The 23,788-nt window shown below is 37.0% G+C and overlaps 1 protein-coding gene across 10 annotated transcripts in view; it reads left to right on the top strand.

Annotated features, from left to right (window-relative positions):
* Positions 1 to 23,788, top strand: part of NRXN3 (neurexin 3) — a 1,829,483-nt gene that overhangs the window by 692,160 nt on the left and 1,113,535 nt on the right. For all 10 annotated transcript variants that reach the window (XM_027775177.1, XM_006157103.3, XM_006157094.3 and 7 more), the window contains exons 9-10: positions 12,198 to 12,401; positions 18,481 to 18,507. In XM_027775177.1, the coding sequence (XP_027630978.1) occupies positions 12,198 to 12,401; positions 18,481 to 18,507 (231 nt within the window). The remainder of the gene's footprint in view (positions 1 to 12,197; positions 12,402 to 18,480; positions 18,508 to 23,788) is intronic.

The following is a 23,788-nucleotide window of genomic DNA, read 5'->3' on the forward strand; positions in this document are numbered from 1 at the left end:
AGTGTCTCTCAAAAGGATATGTGGTTTTAGGGCTGGTGGAAAGACAGTGCTGGGAAAGGAAATCTGCTTGGTGTGGAAGGAGTGAAATGAGAGGGGCCAAGTTTCATTTATGGAAGCAGGGAGCTCATTGCTCATCACACTGTGCCAGTGCGCCTCCTGCATTTGTTCACATCACATCAACTGTGCAGTCTAGTACTTTGGTTTTATTTCCCAGTTACTGCCTGCCAACCTGGCTCCTTCAAGATCATAGGAGCCATCAGTGCTGTCCATTCCTAGAACATGTAGGTGAAAACCTCGCTAAACTTTACTTTATACAGTAGATTTTCCTATAGTTTTTGCTTTTATTCTTGATTTAGGACTTCATGACACCTGAAAGAACATATGTTTATAGGATTATTTCTTGTTCCTTTAGTGTCCAAATGTACTAATCTGATTAATGAAAGAAAAGAGTGGGCAGATGAGGGGGGAGAGTTGTCTACTAGAAACTTCCTCTTTCAAGTTAAATATAAAAGAATATATCATGCAAATAATTATTAGTCCCAAGTAAAGAAAAGGTACAACATAGTGTCATAAATTTCAAACAGTAGCAGCAAGATAGATGGTTCCAAAGTCAAGCCAAGAATGATGGCCAGACATGGTGAGGTGAGGCTGCTAAGCCTGCTAAAGTTTTTCAGGTATAGCACTGTCTAGGTGACAAAAATGCTAAGAATGATCCCTATTTTTTTCTTTTTCTTTTTTGGCAGAAAGCATATGAGCTCAATAGAGACAGACAGAGCAAGGTGAAAGAGAGAAAGGAGAAAGCAACCCTATGGGGAATGATCATACCACAATTCCTTCTCTCCATCTCTCCCTCCCCTCTGAATTTTTTTGGGCATGCATGCACATACACACACACTCCTGGTGTGATTTTTGAGCCAGGAGTACAAACACATGCACCAGAGTGTTTCTCAAGCCACCAGGACCAGGATTCAGTCATACGGTCAGCTATGTAGGAACTAGTTGCTTTAACTGCCTGTATATTTATGTAACCGAGGGTATCACTATGTTGTCAGCCTCCTGCCTCAGCATCATATATAGCTATAACTACAAGTGCATGGTACCATTCTGAGTTTTTAGGATGGGCAGGGAATTGAACCTGCACCTCTTATGTGGCCTCAGCCTGCACAACTTGTGCCAATACATCTATCACAGCTGGACTTGAGTATATATTATTATCTGTTTCTACCTTTGAATGATGACTAATAGAGATGACTGTGAGAGAGGATTATGTATAACAGAAATATACCCTGGGACTGAGAATCAAAAGAGAAGTAACCAGGACTACATAGATCAGAAGCCCTAATCTATCTCCTCTATTGCCCTGAGATGTACTCCCTAACCAGGTGGGATGACCTGTGATACAAGATGTTTAACAAAACGTCTAAAGTAAGAACACAGTTCAGATACCTAAATGAAAGGAACACAGCCTTGACTCTAGACTCTTCCTTGCTGCCCTCCATTTCCTTCTCATATTCTGCAACTCTCAAGCTACAGAGAAAATACGTAGACCTCACAATATTAAACCATACACTGTAGATGACACTGAGAGTCAAGAAGTCATTCAAACTGTTGATGATGACATGTATAGTATTCTCAACTGGATTGGTCTGAGAAGTATTTCATGATGGGCAAAGTATTTTTACAAGCAAAACGAGAAATAGCAATTGACTGTTTTATAAAAATAATTAGAATAATAAAAATAATGATTGGGGAAAACAGAAAAGATATGGAATGTAGAAGTGGGGAGATTAATGTCTCTGTACTGACTGACATGCATGGCATTCCCTTTTGAAAAAACAATGTAATACACTGTAAAGTTATATGTAATCCAATGTAATATAAAGAAGATTATAATGATAATAAAAATAAAAATTAAAAAATAAAAAAAAATAAAAAAAGAAGAAGTCATTGAAACTGTATCTAAACAATTAGAAACTTAAATGTAAGCAAGATAAAAGGCAATATCATGGCAGGGCAAAGACAAAACGATAGAAAAATTAAAAAAAAAAAAAAGGGAAATAGCTTCAGAAAGTATAAGCTTTTTTTTTTTTTTTGGTATCTCTTTTTTTTCCTTTGGAGAGATTTTTGCTATAGGGCGCATGCGCTCGCCAGACAGAGAGAGACATTAGAGACAGAAAGTGAGAAATCACCCCCCAGGGGGGATGGTCACACCGCAATCCCTTCTCCTCCATTCTCCTCTCAGGATCTTGGGCACTCACGCACACGCGCCCTGTGTGAGTTTTAAGCCACCGGGTCCAGGACGCGAACTGCGTTCGACTACGTGGGAGTCCAGCAACACAGCCATTACGATAACTGCTGGTTCCCAGAAAGCCAAGATTTTGAACTTGAAGAAAATAAACCAAGGTAGAGAAAAAATTCCTATGATCTATATTCTATAGCACATTGGACCTATAGAATAACTTAAGAAAATTGAATTAATGCCACAAAAATTCAAAGAGAAGAATTACTCAAGTGAAAGGAAAAGAGAGTTTGTAGACTGCAGAAAAAAAAAAAAAGAGAGCGCCAAAACAATGTGATCACATATCTAATCAAAATAACTAATAACATCTTGCAAAGAAAATGTACCTAAAAACTTAAATATTACCAGAATGGAAATGCTTGAGATCATCACAGTAAATGCTGATGACCAAGTCAAAGAGATTAAATCCATCAGAGAGACACTAAGAGATATGGAACGCAGACAAGATAAATGGATCCCTGAAATAGAAAAAACTGAGTACTTCTACAAGAAATTGTCTGAAGGTATCAAACTGGAATTTCTTTTTTAATTTCAGAAACTGACTCTGAAGTTCAAAAAAGCATACTGAGGGACCAGCAGTTAGCATAATGGCTATGTCGCTAGACTCCCACATAGTCAATCGCAGTTCGCTTAAACTCACGCCGGGCACATGTACGTACGTGCCCAAGATCCCAAGAGTAGAATGGAGGAGAGGGGATTGCGACATGGCCATCCCCCCTGGGGGGTGATTTCTCACTTTCTGTCTCTCTGTTTCTGTCTTTCTGGTGAGCACAGACCCCCTATAGCAAAAAAACCCGCAAAAAAAAAAAAAAAGCATACTGAGTTCTAAGAAAATTTTATATATTATACTGAACACTGAGATATGTATTAACCACGTCGCTGGCCTCTGAGAATTAAAATAATATTCTTCAGGCATATGAAGCAAATTTACATAATTTACCACCTATGAAGTAGATGTTGGCACTATACTCAAGTACAATAAAGCAATGTCTCTAATATTCTGCATTAAATAAATATAACAAGAGTTTTATGCCTGGTGTAACTCAAATATAGAGGGTAAGTGGGATTCACAAACTTTGGCAATATAACACAAATAAGTTTTTCTTGTTTGCTTGTTTCGATTTGGATTTAGAAAACAGAGATATTTTTCCGTTTTACCATGTTACTTTGACTTATTTATTGGGTCATTGGTAAAGTCATAACCTGTTTTTCTTTGTAAAAATGCATCATGACTTTTCTGACAATCCGATATTTAATTTTTTCCTTTATTCTTGAAAAAGCACATGTGTACTCACGTGAAAGTGAGAGGGAGAGGAACATCTTTCAGAGGTTCTGCCCCTGCCATGATCCTCTTCCTCCGGTGGACATTCACGAGTTTGCTCAGCATGTTTCTGTCTGACCGGGCTGGGAATTTGTGTCTCAGTTACCATGTGGGATCTGATTATTTCTGAGCAGCTCTTATTACTGCATGATGACACCAGTACTGAGTGAATTCATCTTTAAATTGGTGTTACTTGGAGCCAGACCATGGTGCAGTGGTAATTCAACTGAACCCATGTGGAAAGGTTCTGGGTTCATGTCCTGAGGCCTCCATGTATTAATGACATGCAAGGGATATACATGCCTATGATCTGGGTTGACTGAGACTGAGGGTAGAGATTCTGTGGAGTTGTCTGTCTCTCTGTCTCTTTTTTTTAATTCTCCTTGTCTCTTTCATGGGAGAAGTAAATAAACTTAAGCATAAAACATGGTGCCAAACTGGGAAACATACATGAGTCACATAGACATGCAACCTTCCCATGATGACTTCAGTTACTGATGCTCCAGACCCCAAGAGAGAAAGCAGATTCTCACCATAAATTACATTTTAGGTGTAAACTATCCAGATCAACTGGTGCAGTGTGGCTTAAGGCCCTATGTGTGCAAAACTCTCTTATCACTCAGAACTTGACATGAGCTCAATTCCCAGGAGTTGGTGAAGGGCTGATCATGAAAATAGTCCCTTCTTGGGAATGTGCAGAGTTTGAACAATACAGATCTTTTGAGTACGCCCTTTCCTATAGAACATGTGATCAAAATAATAAAATATCAACCACAGTTCAGAGATTAAGAAGGAAATGTGAGAGAATAATTTTCTTACTTTTCATAGGAGCAAGACAGTCTTTATTGGCAAAATTTGAGGTAGAAAATTCAAATAATGACACAACTCTTCTCATGTTTTTAATATCTTTGTAAATTTTAGTGAATTCTCTTGCAAAGTAATACCTTTTATGAAAATTTTTTGAAACTCAGATATTGTTCTTTTGTTAACTTCATGTAAAATTAAAGTTAACTTTAGTTAAAATAGCATCTATAGAATTTTTTTTTATCTTTTAAAGAGCTTCTATTTATTCATCTTTCAGTTTTCCTGTGAGATCTTCCAAAAGATCCTGGTAATGTATATTATGAAAGAATTATGCACAATTTCAAAAATTTTTGCACCAAATAAACTGATAGTTTAATTCCATTTTTCCATAAACTTTTGGATGTTCTCTCATATTTATTTTTAGAAAAGTATCTAGAAATATGCTTCTACACTATAAATTATAGTTATTTCTTGGTTGCATGATTTAAAAAATGTAAATGTTTTTCTTTAAATATATCTACAACTTGTAGATTTTAAAATAGTATCTTTTTTTTTGAGAGAGAGAGATTTTTGCTATAGGGCATGTGTGCTCGCCAGACAGACAGAGAGACATAGAGACAGAAAGCGAGAAGTCACCCCCCAGGGGGGATGGTCATGCCGCAATCCCTTCTCCTCCATTCTCCTCTCAGGATTTTGGGCACGCATGCACACGCACCTGGTGTGTTTTACGCCACCGGGTCTGGGATGTGAACCGCGGTCGACTACGTGGGAGTCCAGCGACATAGCCATTATGCTAACTGCTGGTTCCCAAAATAGTATCTTAAAAAGACTCTTACTTTTATTTTTCCTCAGAAAGGTAATAAAATCAAAGCCCAAAAAAGTCATGACCTGAGGCTAGTTTAACATAGAATAGGAAGAATGGCTCTTGTTTTTCAGGGAGCTCAAGCATTGTGTCCACAAAAGAAAAATATACAAATAAGTATTATCATTTTCTTTATTCCTGGATTGTTCCTTTAACACGAGAGTTGAGGGATAATTTTGTTCATACTAGCATCTATCGTCAACATTCCAATATCAACCCCTTCCTTTACTTGGTGGAACTATGGGATGCCAGTGGGAAAGTGACTAAAAACTTATTGGCCAGAAGGTGAGAAGGCAGAGAAAAGCTACTGAGCCTTGAGATTAGCAAACAATCAGGCAATAGGTAAACAACCAGATTTTTTAAAATTTGTTTTAAAACATGTTTTGAGGGCCAATCAGTGGCATAGTAGTTAATTGGGTCCCACATGGTAAACTTCATGGTTCAAGTCCCTGACAAGTTTATGTGGGAAATATGCCAGGCATATGTGCATTTATGCCCCAAATCCCAAGAGAATGGAGTAGAAGGGATTGCAGTTTGAACATCTTTCTTGAAGGGTGATTTCTCATTTTCTTTCTCTTTCTGTCACTCCCTCCTCTCTTTTTGGTGAGTGCATGTGCTCTACAGCAAATAAAAATGCACACACACACACACACATACGTTTTGAAATACTACAGTGATTAAATACTATTAATTATATCTTCTTAGAAATAGAAATGGCTCTTCTATGACAGACACAAATATACAGCATTTAATGTTAAGAAAAACTTATGGAGAAAATTATGTGGGACATTTGTAACAGGTAAAAAAGGGAGCCCTGGCAGGGCTAAGTAAGGATATTTGCATATATCCTCTGTGAAACACCCATTTAATTGGTGAAAATTCTCAAAACACACACACACTTAAAATATCTAAAAATTGTCCTAAGGACATATAACAAACAAACACTTATTAAACAGATTTACTAAATATCCATAAGAAAAGTAGGAGCTGTGACATTTAAACTACAACCTGCTTCCATCTTCTACTTCATTCCCACTCCTCGATGTGGAAGTTTTATTTCAGACAGGAGTGGCCAAGGAGACAAGTGCTCTCTCACCTGTTATCTATCAGTCCAGGACTACAGTTTCACCCAGAAGTTCATTTCTAATTGTGATGTGTCATTAGTACCAGCTTTTATTGTGCTATTTCAGCTTGCTTATAGGACAGAGTTCCATGCTGAAAAGGGCAGGTTGAGAAGAACAGTCTACCATTTTCCCCCAGTGCCCACTCATCCAATGTCAACTGGAGAGAAGTGAGTCGTTACTTTTGCACTCGGTGAGGGTGCAGTTGTGCAGTAGCTCTGCCCAAGGGTTCTGTCTGAGGTGACTGACAGTTTGGAACAGAGCTTAGATAAGTTCACAGCAAAGGGTTGTTTTATTTTATTTTGTTTAAAACACTGGATATCTTGATAGCAAGCAATTTAAAGGGAAGAGGGAGTGCTATGATACAAGTAGCAATGAGCAAAATTACAAGATCAGTCACAAGTTTACTAGAATCATGGAAAAAGAAAGCCATAAAAGGCTCTCTGGGGATCACATTCATGCCTTGGTATCTAGAAAGTTGTACATATTTGCTTCATTTATCCCACTTGGGATAGAGTAGGACATAGGGCAGATGTAAAAGCATTCTCAAGCCACACACAGGCCCATCAGTCAGAAGAAGAACCTTATTGGCTCAGGAACTTAAGCATGGACTCTCAACAAACACTGGTTGAATAGTAAACTCTTATATAGGTGCTACCCTTAGGAACCCAGGTTTATAAATAAGACCATGGCCATCCTGTAGCACAGTAGCAGAGGAAGTCAAATTCCACATAGTTGACCATGATTCAAGTCTCATCCTCGGTGCTTGAAAAACATGCCAGATACATGTGTGCACACCCAGGATCCTGATGACATGGAAAAATGGAGAAAAAAGGGATGGTTGTATGACTAGGCCCCTTAAATGCTGCTTTTTCTCTCTATGTGTATCTTTCTTTCTTTTTCTCATGTGTGCACTATGCTCCCTGGTGTAGAAGGAAGAAAAACAAATGAGCAAATTTATTTATGAATTAAAGTAAGACCACACTGATCCTTGATGGTCAGGAAAATTGTGCTTGTTCTCATGGCTGCACCTGCTCAGGAGTGTTGGTGGAACTTTTTTCTAAGCGATTAGTTCTAGCTGAACATGAGGAAAATTGTAAACTCTCTGAAAGAAATCTCCAAGTCACATATATCCAAGAAATAAAGGTTAAAAATCTGACTAAGAGGGTTTATATGTTAGACCACTAAGTGGCTTATACTGACCCAGGGATGATACAGGAAGGCAGACTAAGAGACAAAAACAGAAGTCAATATCTGCCAGAGATATCAATGCCTCCGCACTGCTGGGAATATGAACATCAAATAATTAATTCAATCAAGACACTAAATAAGGGACCAGAAGGTTGGGTGGTAGTTAGGGTGCTGAACTCCCACATGATCAATTGCAGTTTGAGTCCCAGACATGATGGATTGCTTTCTCACTTTTCTCTATCTCTCTTTCTCCCATGAGTGCATGTGCCCTATAGAAAATCTAAAAAATAATAATAAGTAAAACTAAATAATTCTTTTTCTAAAGAGACACTAAATAAACACACATATGAACACAAACAAACAATAAGCTTGGTGGTGGTGGAGTCAGTATCCACATTTTCTATATTACCTGACATGTTCAGTTTTCAACAAAATTATGAGCTATGTGAAGAAATAGGAAAGCATAACTCATACATACAGATAAACACAGGCAATAGAAACTGCATTTGACAAGCGATATATGTTGCATTTAACAGGCAAAGATTGAGAAGTACCTATTATGTTCAAAGAACTAAGAGAAACTATCTTTAAGGCAGTAAAAATATGTGAGATAACAATGATTTAATATATAGAAATATTAATAAACACACACACAAATATGTGTATAACATATATATGTTATATATATAACAACAACAGGAAAAATGACTCATTACGTGTAAGGGCATCACAATAAGATTAACAGCTGACATTCTTTTAGAAACAGTGGAGGCCAAAGGCAGTGGGATGATATCTGAAGAGCTTAAAGAAAAATAACTGCCACCAGGAGTCAGTCATTCACCCACCTAAGCAAACTTTGAAAAATAAAGATTAAATTAAGACATTTGCAGATTAACCAAACCAGCATTTGTTATTAGCATACCTACAAGAACCACTAAGAGAACAACTTTAGCCTGAAAGGATTTGGCAGCAAATCATAATTTAAATGTACATAAAAAGGAGCTTTAGTAAAGGTAATTATACAAGTAATAATAAAATAAACAATAAAATACAGTATAATTACACATTTCTTTTTTTTAACTAAGTTTGAAAAGCAATTACTCAAAACAGTATCTATAAAATTGTATTGTTGTACCTGTAACTTATAGAAGTATAATATATTTGGCAATAAAATGTGAATGAAGCTATATTAGAGAAAGAAAATGATACCAGATGCTAACTCAAGTGCACAGGAAGAAAGGAAGACAGTCAGAGATGGTAAATAATAAGCACAGTTAAAAAAAAAAGACACTATAAACATATCTGAGTTCTCATAGTTTCTTAAAAGTACACTCATTTTTATAAAGCAATCATAACAATGTATCATTGGGTTTGTAATATACATATTTAGGCATAATATGAGTAATAGCACAGAAGAGAAAGGGAAGAGAGTTACTTTTGTTCCATCAGCTGTTTAACTACATATTCACCTGGTACTTATTCTCTGATAGATATTGACATAGAGATGCATTCTTTTATATACATGTCCTGGTTCTACACATATTCAGAGGGACAAAAGCAACCATTTATTTTAGAATGTATTTAAGTTGAATGGATCAAAACATGATCCTGACATTTGACACAAAGTGGATGGATATGGAAGATTTAATGTTAAGTGAAACATGCCAGACTTCAAAATACAGGTGTTGTTATTCCCCCCACCACCCATATATACCAAATGTTTGCACTCTGTTGGAGAAACTGAAAGACTGGAGGGTATATTGGCAGGGAGGGCAATGGTGGATGCTATAGATAGTATAGGAAAGGATGAGTAGTGGGGGAAGTGGGAGGAAGGAGATGGGGAGGGAAGAGAAGCATTTATCAGACAAAAATGAAAAGTTATCTGTTGATGTTAATATATATCGTAATATCTTTAACTTGGTTGATAGGCACTATATTCATGCTTGGAAAGATAATTTTGTATGCTATAAAGATATACAGTGATTAAATGTGAATTTTTTAAAAGTAATAAATTAAAAAAATCATTTAATGGCTTAATATCCTAATTTGTCTTAAAGAAGAGTATATATTTTATGGTTATGTATAAGGGGACTTCAATGAGTTCATGGAAAATGCAATTAAAGTGTAAGCTTATTTCAGGGCAAAAAAAAAAAAAGGAAATCCATGCATAGTTTATACATAATGCTTGGTTTCCACAAATATCTCCCCATCTTCTTGTATAGAAGAAGGTGTGCAGTAATGATTACTGAGCATTGTACATATTCATATAGTTCAACATATTAACAATATATGTATTATCTATGTTTACATAATTTTGAATATTTATGAATGTATGACCAAACAATAGCATGTGTGTGCCATACACATATATGCAAGAACATCACACTTGACCATGAAGAATTTTAGATGTGTTTTGAAGTTTAAATATGCTCTTGGCATAGCTTTGTGACAATTTGGCAGAATAGTTAAGATATAGCTGTAAGAATCAGACAGCCTGCATTCAACTCCCAACTCAGCAATTTATTAAGCTGGTATCTAGAAAATATAGTAATAGTACTATCTTCCTCATGGTTTTCATGAGTATTAAATGACTTCTTAATGCATATAAAGTCCTTAAAAGCATCACACAAATAGTAAGTGCTCCATAAATTTAAGCTATCAATATAGACTTTTTAAAATTCTGTTCTTCCAGTAGATAAAACATTTTCTTTCACATCTGGCATATGTGTTAAATTTAGATTATGTTTTCCATGTAAGAACAGATCTTCATCATGCATCTTCTATTGTAGTCACATGTCTGCAACTGTTACACTTTATCAGTGATTCTCTTGGTTCGCAAATTGTCATGTATAGCTTTAAGTATGTTATGGGTTTTATTTGGAGGATGGTTGCTTTTCAGGACTATGAATGGGTACATTTATATTACTTTTCATGCCCCCTTTTGTATATTATGTAATAGGGTGGGGGATGATGATGATGTCAACTATTTTGGGATCCTTCCATGTGGTCTTTCTGGCTCTTGTCTTTACCAGTTCCAATTCCTTCTACATAGGAGAGCAGGGATGTTTCTCTTTTGTCCAATGTTGTGTCCTATACTCACAAAACTGCCTAGAACTCAGTAGGCACCAATGACTGTACCATTATACTTTGTAATTGAGAACCATTCACTCACTTCCCAGTATCTACAGAATCTATTGATTTTGTTCCAATCTCAAACAACCTTATGTAGCTACCTCCCAAAATATATAAGCAGAGACTTGTCTTAAATTGAATAGTTTGTTATTATCAAGTAGGTACCCCACTAATTTTTTTCCTTTTTGTCTACAGAGAAGCTATCTGCCCTACCCATCATGACCTACCTGTCAAATCTAATGCCATTGCTTCTTTCATTGTAAACCTTACCTATCTACTAAGACCAGTTCAGAACTACATTATCTACTTTCGTTACCTGCATTCCTTAGACTATCGCCTCTGAATGCCACTTTATTTGTATAGCTTTCCTGGTAATTTAACCATTTTTATATTCTAGTACAGCATCTGTGCATGTTATGTCTCTTTTTAGAAACAAGGGCCTTATCTATTTTACCTTTATGTCTTCTACAGTCCATGTAGATAGCAACTATAATATTTGATAACAGTAAATACTTAATGATGACCTACTCAGTGCCAGATACTCTAAAAATATTTCTCAGATGAACAATTAAATGAATGCACATGTTGAGTATCACGTCCATTGTATCACGTATCATTGCAAAATCGTCCTTGGACTTGGTATGAATATATCGGGTCAAAATCCAGGCTGTGTGACTTTTGAATCATAACATCTTTCTCTAAGAACCTTTATTTTCTATTTTGAAACTGGGAATAATAGGCTCACATTATAGCACTAAGTGAGATAATATATGATAGGGCACGGGTAGTGGAGGTCCTAACTATAGGGCTTGGACTGAAGAAAGTGAGTTTTATTTCTTCCTTACAAAAGTACTACTTGAATAAAAATAAAATGAACTCCTCAAGTGTGTCATTAGCTCTTTTTTATTGTCCTTCTAGCTCTGGCTCTGTCCATCTTTTTGAGTAAGCTAAACAAATGCAACAGTGCCTGGTCACTATGGATGTTATGGATGCCACCCTGAGCTGCCACCCTGTCCTTGTCTTAGAAGCTTTCTGGCAAATATTTATTTACTCCTGTGGCAGTTACAAACTGTTGCTTTTTTCCTATTTTTTGAATATAGGGATTCTATTTTTATGTACTTTTGCTTTATCTATAGCATACAGAATTACTAATACTATTTGAGAGGTATTTTTGCTTTTGCAAAATACCTCCATATTTGTTATTTAGTTTTATACCATTGACAAGTCTGTGAGCATGATATGGCAGGTACCAGTGTCATCAAATATCCTTTGTGCATCAGAAATAGAACCTCAGAGTTTAAGGGGTCTGTTCAGGTCACATAGTCAGAAAATGGCAACAATGGGGTCAATAAACCACAAATTATCTGCTGTGAATTTGGCATTCTCTCTACCTAGCCAAGAAGCAAACTGGTATTGGAAACGTGAACATCTTTCACCCTAATGGTCTCCTCCATTCTTCTCTGGCAGAGGCGTCCATCCTGAGTTATGATGGCAGCATGTACATGAAGATCATCATGCCCATGGTCATGCACACGGAAGCAGAGGATGTGTCCTTCCGCTTTATGTCCCAGCGAGCTTATGGGCTGCTGGTGGCTACCACCTCCAGGGACTCAGCTGACACCCTGCGTCTGGAGCTGGATGGGGGGCGTGTCAAGCTCATGGTTAACTTAGGTATCGTATAAAGTACCCTCTGCCACTCTGTTTGGGCTTGTCTTCCCTTTCTTTTCTGATTTTCATTGGTTTGATTGAATTGTTTGTTTGTTTATTGAAAGTTAGCTGCTCACCTCTTGTTTAATAGACCAAGGATAAAACCCAACAGCAACAAACACCTTTTCCTTATTTCTGCATGAGGTTTTGATGTCAATTTCTGGTTTCTGACAGTGGTGGTTTCTTTACTAGATGATTTGTTTTCTAAGTTTCCTTTCTTGGTTTTTTGGAATCGTTTAGCTTTGTGTAAAACACGCTACTTTGGTCCATCTTTTGATCAATCATATTCTCATTAAGTTCAACTCCTCAGTCACCACTCAAAACAGTCAAAGCTGAGGGCAAGAGATGGAGGCAAAATGGGAAGATGGGGTTCTAGAAAACTAAACTACAGAAAGATAAGAAATTCATTATGTCAAGCTCTACAATGATAATTCAAATGGGATTCTGGTGGCCTTGATTACACTGAGGTATCCTTTTGTTTTCCATAATGGGAGAGTAAGTCAGAGTTTTTCTGTCCATCCACAGGAAAATAATTCACTAATTTTAGAGTCTCTGACATGTGGAAGGAAAATGTGGTTTTTGATCTGAAGCCCCATATTTCTTTCTGACAAACCATCACTCAGTGGCCCTTTCTGTAAAGATTGTTATATCACCATGATACTGACCAATTACTTTATTCTCCTCACATAATACACATGTATTTTACCTTAGAAGTAAAAATTATGACAACTTCAAATTGCAGCTTTACTGGGACAGGAATTGTCCTTGTACTGTAATTTACCTGTAACAGATACTTTGGAATCTTTCTTCTTACAGTCTCATATTCTGTCTTGCTATTGACACTCTTTACTGGATTCTAATTAATCTCTAATAGAGAATGGAGCCTCATGGCTTTGTAAGAAAAAAAATATTTATTTCTGCTGTTTCTACTCAGCAGAAAGTCAATGCCCAGTGTTGACAAGATTAGTGACGTAGCTAAGTCCAAACTTTCTAAGATAATGGACTTATTAGGGTATATAGAATATGGATGCAGGGTTCCTTTTGATTTCCGTGGAATGGCTTGTCAGAGGCAAAGAGAAGATATGGTGGACAGATGTGCCAGTCGCGAGACCAAATGAAGTCCTAGATGGCTCATGGGAAGGTGGAGTCTTGAATGTGTACCAGTCTTACCGGCTCTCAAGTCAACAGGTCACATGTGGAAAATGACGATAATCCTGAAATCTCTAGAACACAGAGGACTGTTTTGAGCAGTGGCTTATTTAGTTATATCTTTTTTTTCTCCCTTCTAGTTTGCAGCTTTCACAACACTATGCCCTTTTTCTTGTCCAACATCATTTGATTTCTGTTGTCAATGTGTCCCTTGGTTTTTCTTTTTTTTATGTGTGTGTTTGGTTATTTTAAGTTTTGTTTTTCTCTTTTGCTGGATCTTATTTTGTGCTCTTATGTTTCCAATCCTCCCCACCATCAACCATGGTAAATCAAAAGATGGTATTCAACCCTTCAAAGGCCCAAAGCCTGCGGCCCGCATAGCAAACAGCCTTGAGAACAGAGTGTACTGAGCAGCCTACAGGGGCTGGCATACCCCTGTCCTTCCCCCACTTCTATCCCTCACCATCCTTCCCACCTCAAGCCATCAGAAGCACATACTACCCCAAACAGCAACCAGTAACTGATTCTCTACTTCTCTGAAAGCAGCACACACACGCAAAAAGAAAACAAAATCCAAAACATCAGAAACAAATACAACCTCCTGTTTAGCTCACAGAAAAACAAAATGAAGACAATTTTTACCTCTGCATCTATTTCAAAGTAAGACAGAGACATACACATGAAGATGATTCTGCCCCACAGGACCCCAGAGGAGTGCACGCTGTGTTTTTAAACAGACATTTCTCCCTCTTAGTTGTTATTTTGTGAAGATTAGAAAGTGAACTGTGACAGGGCTCTTAGAAGGAAAATCTGGAGGCAAGAAATGGAATAAATGGAGACAAGAGAAGAAAAGAGAAAGACAGAATCTTTTTTTCTCTCCCTCCTTCCCCCACTCACACATATACAGGGACACACACAGTCATAGATCTCATATGTATTCCTGGAAGCACTTTTTTTTTTCTTTTTCCATTTTAAAGTCTGGCCAAAATTTTAGAGATGTACTTTTCAAAAAGATCCTGCTTTTGTCTTTTGGTTTCCTTTGGTAAATTGTCAGTCTAGCTTCTCCTCAGTTGAAACATCTTAGGCAAATGAGAATTTGCTCCTCTGAAGAGAACAGTGTGCTTCTCCAAGAGTAATAATTGTTTACTCTTTTCCTGAAGAATATGGTTTTTCACAATTATGTTTGATTTACTTAACTTTCTTTTGAAACTGACATAGAATACCAACCTTAAGTTCCTTTTGCTTTTTTGGATGCTACTCTTTATATTCATGCTTAATTCAAAGGTTCTCCTTCTACACCTCTCCAAAATATGCCCCTTCATAAATATTTTCTTTCTCCTTGTTATAAATTTATATTTGTTTTTTTCTTGGTTATAGGAGAAACCATGCCCCAACAGAACTTTCATTCACATATATTCCCCCAATTAATTTTTAATGGTCACTTTAATCTCCCCTGCCATGTAAATTGTATCTTTTTTTCTATCAAATGCACAAAATGATTGATTGGTTGATTTCCAGATATTCACACATGTAAGCTCATGATTTAAGAACCTAGTGCTTATTTCTCTGATGTAACATGTCTTCTAAATGTCAAGGAGACTAGAGTTTTCCAAGAGACTTTGTTTTCTAAAGACAGCCATATGTGCTAAGAACAGACAAGAGAAATTGCCTGCAACACACAGCACATTTCTAAAAGCTGTGAGGTTGGCTATGGATTCTTTAGAATTAAAAATATAACAGTACTATTATTATGCTATATTCAAAGATTTGAGACCTTTTCTTACTTTAATCCTACAATAACAAAAGTAAGCAAGAAAGTATTTTCATGCTTACTTTTACAAAAGTAAAAAGGAGAAATATGTGATTTTTCAAAGCTTACATAAAAAGTTGGTAACAGAACTGGAGCTATAATCCTTGTCTCTGAACTGCTTGATCATTATGGGTTATCAGCTACCCTCACAGGTCAATACTGTGGATCAATAATGTGACAGACCTAATGATTTACAACGTCTTTTATGATGGTCACATTTGAAACATGCTCAGAGGAAATCCTTTTTTGACTGCCCAGTTTAAAGTGAGCCATACTGCAGAAAAGCCAGGTGATAAGGGTAAAGCCTTTAGGAGCCTCAGCAGAGTACTGGGAGTGCTTCTTCCATGGTGGTGACTCGGAGGGAGAGAGCCTCATACAGGTGGATGAATTGCATTTGAATTTTCCATGTGTTTTCTGTTTGGGAACATGGACATTCTGTGTACTGTGTGCATTATTGAAAATGTACAACTGTTAGAAACATTCACCTTTTCCACGCTCAACCCGAAACTCACCAACATAGAAAGTCATCATTTTTCTTTATGTACTATAATAAAATAAATGAAAACAAAACAGATAATACATTCACACATTCATACATACACACACACACACACACACACACACACACACCTCTCAAACACCATGCCAAAACTCAAATAGACTTTTCAGGCAGAGAGAACTTGGGGTGCAACCTACGACAGATCTAAAGGAAATCACCTTCCCAAGTCAATTCCCTTTGTCTCATCATTTATTAAAAGAAAAAAAAATGCTCTCCCTAACAAGGCCACCCCACCTAAGCCAATGAAGAAGTGCCTGGGGTAGACAGACCTCCTCAAGCCACTTATACTTCAGGTCAAGTAATGCAATCATTCTTCATATCTCAACTTTAACAAGTTGTTTTCCATACTAAAAATTCCAGGTCCTCATGTTGCTATAAAGTCACCATTTCACTTCCCATGGAATCATTTGGATGACCCGGGAGGATGAGCCTAACCCAGCACCTCTGCCTAGACTAGGATTGGTCTAGCAATAAAATCCTCAGCTGCACAGAAATCAAAAAAGAAAACCACTCCCGATCTTTACCCCCGAGTTTGTTGCATCAGACCCAGTCTCTCACCCCCTCTCTCTCAGGCATACACATACACCCCTTTTCCTCTCTCTTGAACACATCAGAAGGGGCCATTTCTCTAGCCTTGGGTGACAGTAGGTGCAACCAGAAGCTGAAGCCCCTACCCTCCTCCCTGCCTGCCCTCCCTCCTCCCAGTCCTCACCAGGGGCATGGCCTCCCCTGTCTGGTGATCGTACCAGTTGCTCCAGGGTTGTTTGCTCCCACTTTTCTGTTGCGGTTGACGACACATGACAAACCTAACCGCACGAAACCGAACCCAGATTTTTCTCAAGAGATGTTCTTCTGGGGAACAAATAAGCATCCTGCCTCATTCGTCAGAATGATTGGGTGTTCTAAATTGCTTCTCTCTGGATTTCACCTAGTTCCCTCCTGTCCTCTTAGTTGGCCCTTGTTTCTTTTTTACTTGCTTACTTAAAATGGTTTACAGTGGAAAATTCAAACAGTGGCATTATACTGAATGAGTCCTCTAAAAAATACAGGACCAACCCTAAGCAGAAGAGCACAGTTTGTAATTGTATTTTTTCCTGTACCTTTCTTCCTTTTTTATCACTTCTGCCTTCTAATCTCTGACTTTAATCTAATTCTTATTGTACTTCCCACCATCATAAGCCAGCCTTAGGTTTACCTGGGCAGCTTGGCAACTACATTAAGAGATTTTTCTAACTCTTTGTGCCCGGTCCCCTGCTAACACCCACTGAATCTACTCAATAACTTCATGTGTCCATGACTCTCAGAGATTAAGAAAATTATGGATATCTTGATTTCTGCCACAGAAGGTCTTGTCTAGTTACCAACACTGGTCAATTAGCCACCTTCTTATTCCCTTTTCTACATTAAAAATAAACAAAAAAAAAATCAACACCAAAGATTTTTCTCTTCCCAAGGTGCAGAATCACAGAGTGAACTAGGCAGGATGTCAAAGGTACCCAAGACCTCCTCTACCCTGCCTGCCTCGCCTTCTCTCTGAATGCTCTGGGCAATTGATTCAGTCTGCGCATTCAGGCAGCAAGACGAAGATAGGCTTGGTGAGTGGGTGTGGTTGGGAGCCTTTGAAACAATAGCAATCAGAGAACCCAATCAATTGTGGTAAGGTCTTACAACTACTCCTACCCTACACCCAACCCCACCTCTCTAAAATCTGGGATGGGTGTTTGTGCGGTTAGCTGTTTGCAAGTGGCCATTTTATGACAGGGAATGACCAGGTGGTGTTAACCCTTTCCTTACCTTTAAGGATGATGGCAAGACTGCCTATGCAAATTTCTAGAGCATTTGGGGTCCTACCTAGGGAGAGGGTGGAGGGAGGTTTTTTTTTTTTTATGTTTTGGGTTTTTTTTTTTTGTTTTTTGTTTCTTTTTGCTTTTTATTTTTTTAAGAAAAAGAGAAAGGGTTAAATACTGCCCTGAGAAACTTCACGAAAGGATTTTTAAATCATATAATGTGTCAGACTGGTGATATATCTTTGGAATACTATTATAAAAATTGTATTAATGGTAGTTTTAAAGATCAATCTTAAGAAAATAAATTGTAGGGGGAAATGGAATATAGCCTGCATTCAATGAGGGAATTTTTGCCTAATTTTTCAAGTTTAACAAAATTAATATTTCAAAATTTCAAAGCTCAGGTTTGAAAAACTTTCTCTAAATTAATAGGTATTTTTTGGGGAAAAAAACATGCTTGGTGTCTATTGTGGATATATATGTATACCAGTATATATCTTTATACATATGTGTATATATATATGTGTGTGTGTGTATATATATATGTATCCAACTTTACTAAATAATATACTGTACATATACACCCACCCTTAAACTTGTACAGACTGCATATATATAAAATGGCCACATTTCTTGCGTGTGTCTGTCCCCGGAAGGGTGGACTGATTGTTTTTGGATGTCTGCAGCTGTTACCTTGAAGGATGCAATTTCATCTTTCATTTATTTTTCCCCATCTAGACTGTATCAGGATAAACTGTAACTCCAGTAAGTTTTCCCTCAAGTTTCATTTTGTTCTTTAAAAAAAAAAAAGAAAGAAAAATTGACTTTATTTTATTTACTGTTTTATGAGCTGTTTTTGATTTGAATTATTTTATTTTTTTGGCTATGGAGTTGGAGGGTGGGGGGGACTAGGGTTGACCAGAAGAAGGACTGGGGTAATGGGGAAGAGCTGAGTAGCTCCAGATGTGTTTCTGGTTTGGGGTGGGTCCTCTCTTCTTTCCTTGCATTTGCTGTATATGCAGAAAAGGAGGAAAGGGCTTGTATACAGTGGAGTCATTTGAAAATGAATTGGAATGGTAATCTGTTGTCTTTGGGTAAACAAAAAGCTGTGGAATAAGAAGCATGCACTTCTCTACTACCAAATGTTTCAAAAAAATAAAAGCAAAGTTCATGCCCCAAGGGTGGCTGCCAATGCTGACATTTCTCTCCTGGTTTTTATGGCTTCTGGGGTTTATTGGGGGTCAGGAAACACTGCTTTTGGTGATCATACAGTATTTTAACCAAAGACTTGAGACACATTCTGGCTCAGCAGAAGGAAGAATTTCAGGCTATTATTTTCACTTTATCCTACCCAAATACTCTAGTTTATAAAAAAGGACCCTAATAAAGTTCATGTTGCAAACTATTTATACATATCTTCTCTGACTCAGACTTCATAAATGTTAACTGGAGCTGATGAGGAAGGCAACTAGAGAAAGTCATAGCAAGGATAGATAAGAAGAAAAGTACAGGCCAAGATGATGAAAGTAAAGGAAAAAACACGCTTTCAGTGGCTCTATTACGTTAGTTAGGCTAATTACAACCAGCTGCTAAAACAAGTAATTCCAAAACTTCAGTGGACTCAACAGAAGAAAAGTTTATTTCTCACTCAGGCACAGCCTAATGCCAATTGGACAGCTTTCTCAGTGGGGCAGGTTTCTTCAAAGAAGTAATTTTAAAATGTAGGATCTTTCCATGAGGTAAGTCTTCCACAAAGAGAGAGACAGAGCATGGATGGTTGTACAGGATCTTTTAGTCCCTTGCCTAGAAGTAACATTCATCACTCTGCTCATATTTTGTGAGACATGACTCCATTCTACAAGCAAGGAAGCTGAGAAATGTCTTACAGTGTACCCAAGAAGAGAATAGTGGATTAATTGAGTTATCAACCACATATATATTCTCAATATCATCTCATCATTTTTGTGGAGCTGGTTCTTTCCTTGCTAGGGTTCTTCTGTAGAAACAAAAACAGAAAGGAAAGAAAAGAAGCCATCTTTTGCATTTCACTTACTTGTTTATTCCATCTTATGAAGTCTTAATGCGACTGCTAGTTTAATCCTTCTTGGATGGAGTTATGTTATTGGCCATCACACTAAAATAGCCCAATCTTCTTTTGAGGGGGGAATAATATCCCACTAAAAAAAAAAGAAAATTATAAATTAGATATGAACTTCCACTTAGAATGCTTTTAAAATGCTTATCTTGGCATCACTTTCAGTTATTTTAAGCAATGTCCTATGTTGCAGTATTTAAATATTTCTAATTAGCCAGAAATTTCTCATGATATTTAGATAATTAAAAGTATAATTAAAACATCTCTCTCCAACACATGAAATTTTCTGGGGTCTTTTTGTTTATTTTTTTAGCAACTCTACTGAGGTACAATTTCACCTATTGTAGGTCTAAAATTCAGTGACTTTAGTTAAATTTATAGTTGTCCAAATACCACCTCAATCACATTTTAAAACATTTCTGTCACTCTCAAAATTTCCCTCAAGACCATTTTCCTGTTAGTCCCTGCTTCTACCCTTAGCTTCTAGGCAACTACTGAAGGGCTTTGTTTTAATAAATTAGCCTCTTCTGAACATTTTTATATGTAGATTACATAATATGTAGGTATTCAAGCCTGTCTTCTTTTAAGTATTTTTAAAGAATTTTGTGGAAAACATTTTTCTTTTCTTTTGCATTAGTTTTCAGAAGGAAATAAGGTGGAAACTAAGCATAAAGGTGAATATGAAGCCTCATATCCAAAGTGGTTTCAAGCATCTTCTGACTTCAGAGATTTACTTGGTAAACAGGAAACTGAAGGGAGTGATTTAACCAGAACAGCAGGACTTGCTTTTTCTACCCTCACCACGGTTTCTCATGGAGTCAATTCCATATACTCCATGGAATTAGCCATGAAAAGTCATCACAAGATGAGTTCAAAGATTCTTTCTCCTGGGAAGACAACAACACAGATGACAGCAGATATTCCAAACTCAGTAAAATAGTTTCTATCTAAGACTACTAGCAGTAGCACTAGGATGAAAATATGACAAAAAGCTATGCTCTCAACCTTAATCACACAGTATAGAAGAACTGTAAATGATTTTGATTCAATAATTAGGTGAAGAGTTAAGTTTAGATTTAGGAAATCATTTTTGAACTCTTATGATAACCCTTAACGTGCTAAGGGAGCTGTTTTTGTTAAAAGCAACACAGAAGCAATATAGTGGCCACTGTTTGAATAGTGATCGACTAACACCTCTAGTGCTGACGTATGTAAATACATATTCAGGATTATGTAGAGTCACAAAGCAAATGTGATACATTCTTCTGAAGTCAATTTTAATTTTTAATTAGGAGCAAATGCTTGAATTGATATAAAAGCGATATATTATGCAGAAGAATGCAAAATCACATAGATCTTTAAGAAAAAAATAGAATTCAGACATTTCACTTTTATTATCTTCTCTATTACATCCTTGGCGTTACTGGCACTTAGAAGAGTTTGAGAAGACTGTGGAACTAAATTAGGAAAAGAAAGGGTACCAGTGAACTTAAAAACCTTCTTCTCATTACTTTATGTCAAAATTCATAACTTGACCTGCTATCAAATCTCGAGCTGTTTTTGTAATAGTGTGCAAGTTCTTGCTCTTGCTCGAGTTTTAACTGTGAGAATAAAAGAAATAAGCTTGATTTGCAACCTGGGATTGAGAGAGAGAGGGGAACTTTTTTCTCACCCCTTAACTTTGTTCCCTGCTGTCATTTAAATAGAAATCATAGAGTCATTGCTCAGTTTTTGAAGCAGGTTCTTTTATCCCTCCTTGAAGGGATGTACTGAGCTAAACTTGAATCGAGTTTGGATACAAGTTCATAGACTTTTTCCGTAATTTTTTTAAGGATGCCTGTCCCCTAAGAAGTTATTCAGGTAAAATACTGCCTGACATCAGCTAATTTTTTTCCTGTTCATCTGCCAAAAACGTTGTTTGTTCTCAGAAATGGCTATTTCCAAGGGATTGTGTGACATTCTGCTTAATGGAGAGAAGAACATGAAAAAGAAAGATGATCTTCCAGTATAACAAAAAGGCAACTTGCTGTGGTAGAGGGCAGATATTGAGACAAAAGTAGAATTTTCTCCTAGCTTTCTGTCTTTTCGCTTGGATGTCTGACCCTTCTGCTAGTGACCAGGATCCCCCATTCCATGTCAAGGCCTTGGTGAACAGGAAACTGAAGGGAGTAATTTAACCAGAAGAGGATCCATTTTTCTAATTAGTTTCTCTTCCTTTCCCCATTTATTAACTTCAGTTTTTTAAGTACATTGTCCTTCCCCCTTGATAAATGCAATTTATTTATCATGGGTCTTTCTAAATCTTACTCTTCCTATTTTCTAAATCCTCAAACAGCACTAAACAATAAATTCCTCTCCAGCTAATTATCATCAGAGACAGATATATAAATATTATACACACACACACACACACACACACACACGTGCAAATCAAAGTCTTTGGTTAAATCGATGTGGCTGGATACATTCATCTGGCAGGATTGTATTTAAAGATACCTAATCAAGAATGTTCCAATTTAGAACTTAATTTTAAATTGTAAAAGAAGAGCAGAGTTGGCAGTCATCGTGGTGCATAGGACTCCAGGGTTACCTGGAACACTGCTAAAGGAAACAGAGCTGTTTTCTGGAGAGTTTCTGGAGGAAATCACCTGTTCCTATGGTTCCAGTTCCTTGAGGCTGGCAGTTACCTAAGATGCGTGCAGTTCTGAAAACAGGTATGAAGTTCTCATGAGTGTCTGCTGAGGTGAAAGTATGGACGATGGTTTGTTACCTTTTACTTCTGTGTGCTCGTGACTATGCCCTATGATTTCTCAGCCTTCGCTTCATTCTGTCATGGCCGAGCCATGTGCAGTGTGAAGGAACACAGTGAACTTACATCAGTGAAATATGTTTGTAGTGTGAGTAAGTAGAGTAAACATACAGTAATGACATCAAATAGTTTGTGATGTGAATAAATAAGCACACATTAATGTCAGCACACATTAATGTCATCAATTTTACTTTTCAAAAAACTCCCTCCCTTTAAAGAATAAGATATTCTGTCTTACGGACATTTTCTTAATCTTTCTAAAATCTCATCTAAATGATGAGAATTTTGAGTTTGTAATATGTCTGATTATGTATGTACCTGTAGATCTCCCTACCAGTAGTTACTTTGAACTTAAAGCCTTGCCAATGTCTCTGCAACAGGTACATTTTTTCTTTTTTAATTTTTAGACATAGAGAGAAGAAAGTACCATTCAGTGCCATACTGACCTTGAGACAGTCAAATGCCACAGTGAAGCCATTATGTCAAAGAACAGATTTGGCAGTTTCTAAAATCTCATCAAGGTGCAGAATAGCTCTGATATCTTAGAACCCTCTTTCACGTGCACAATAATATCGGAGATGTATGAAAGTAGCATTGTAAGGATGTGACCTCTCCAAATCATCTCTCCCAGGGCTACTAGTCCTTACTTGAGTATTCCTTCTTGTGAACATACTTTTTTAGTACTCATCTTTAGCATTTTGCCTTAGTTTCTCTGTATTTCATTTTTAAGCAGACTCCAATTTTAGTATTTTGGCAAAAATCAACAGTATGTGGGAGATTCTTGCTTAATTTAGGCACAGTTTGTTAAGCTGCCATTTATTATACTAGACTTTTGGGTTTTTTCTCTTTCCTTTTCTCTATATTACTTCTCTATGTTAACAGAATATGAGATTTCATCTTTAGGCATGGTTTATCAGAGACTCCCAGAGTTGAATTGTTCAGTTTATCCCTTTAACTCAAATACTTGCCTCAGATCAGCCAGGAAGACTTATTTCTTCACCACTGAAGGTATGTCTTAAAGGAAATTATAGGACCCTCTATGGTATCCATTCCAAGAGTTGAATAACAATTAGTGTCAATCATATGCCTGACTATGCCACTTATCTTATTCGAGTTTTAGTAGATATTAAAAAAAAACACAA

Source organism: Tupaia chinensis, unplaced genomic scaffold (genome assembly GCF_000334495.1).
Source record: "Tupaia chinensis unplaced genomic scaffold, TupChi_1.0 Scaffold000528_1, whole genome shotgun sequence".
NCBI classification, from domain to species: Eukaryota; Metazoa; Chordata; class Mammalia; order Scandentia; family Tupaiidae; genus Tupaia; species Tupaia belangeri.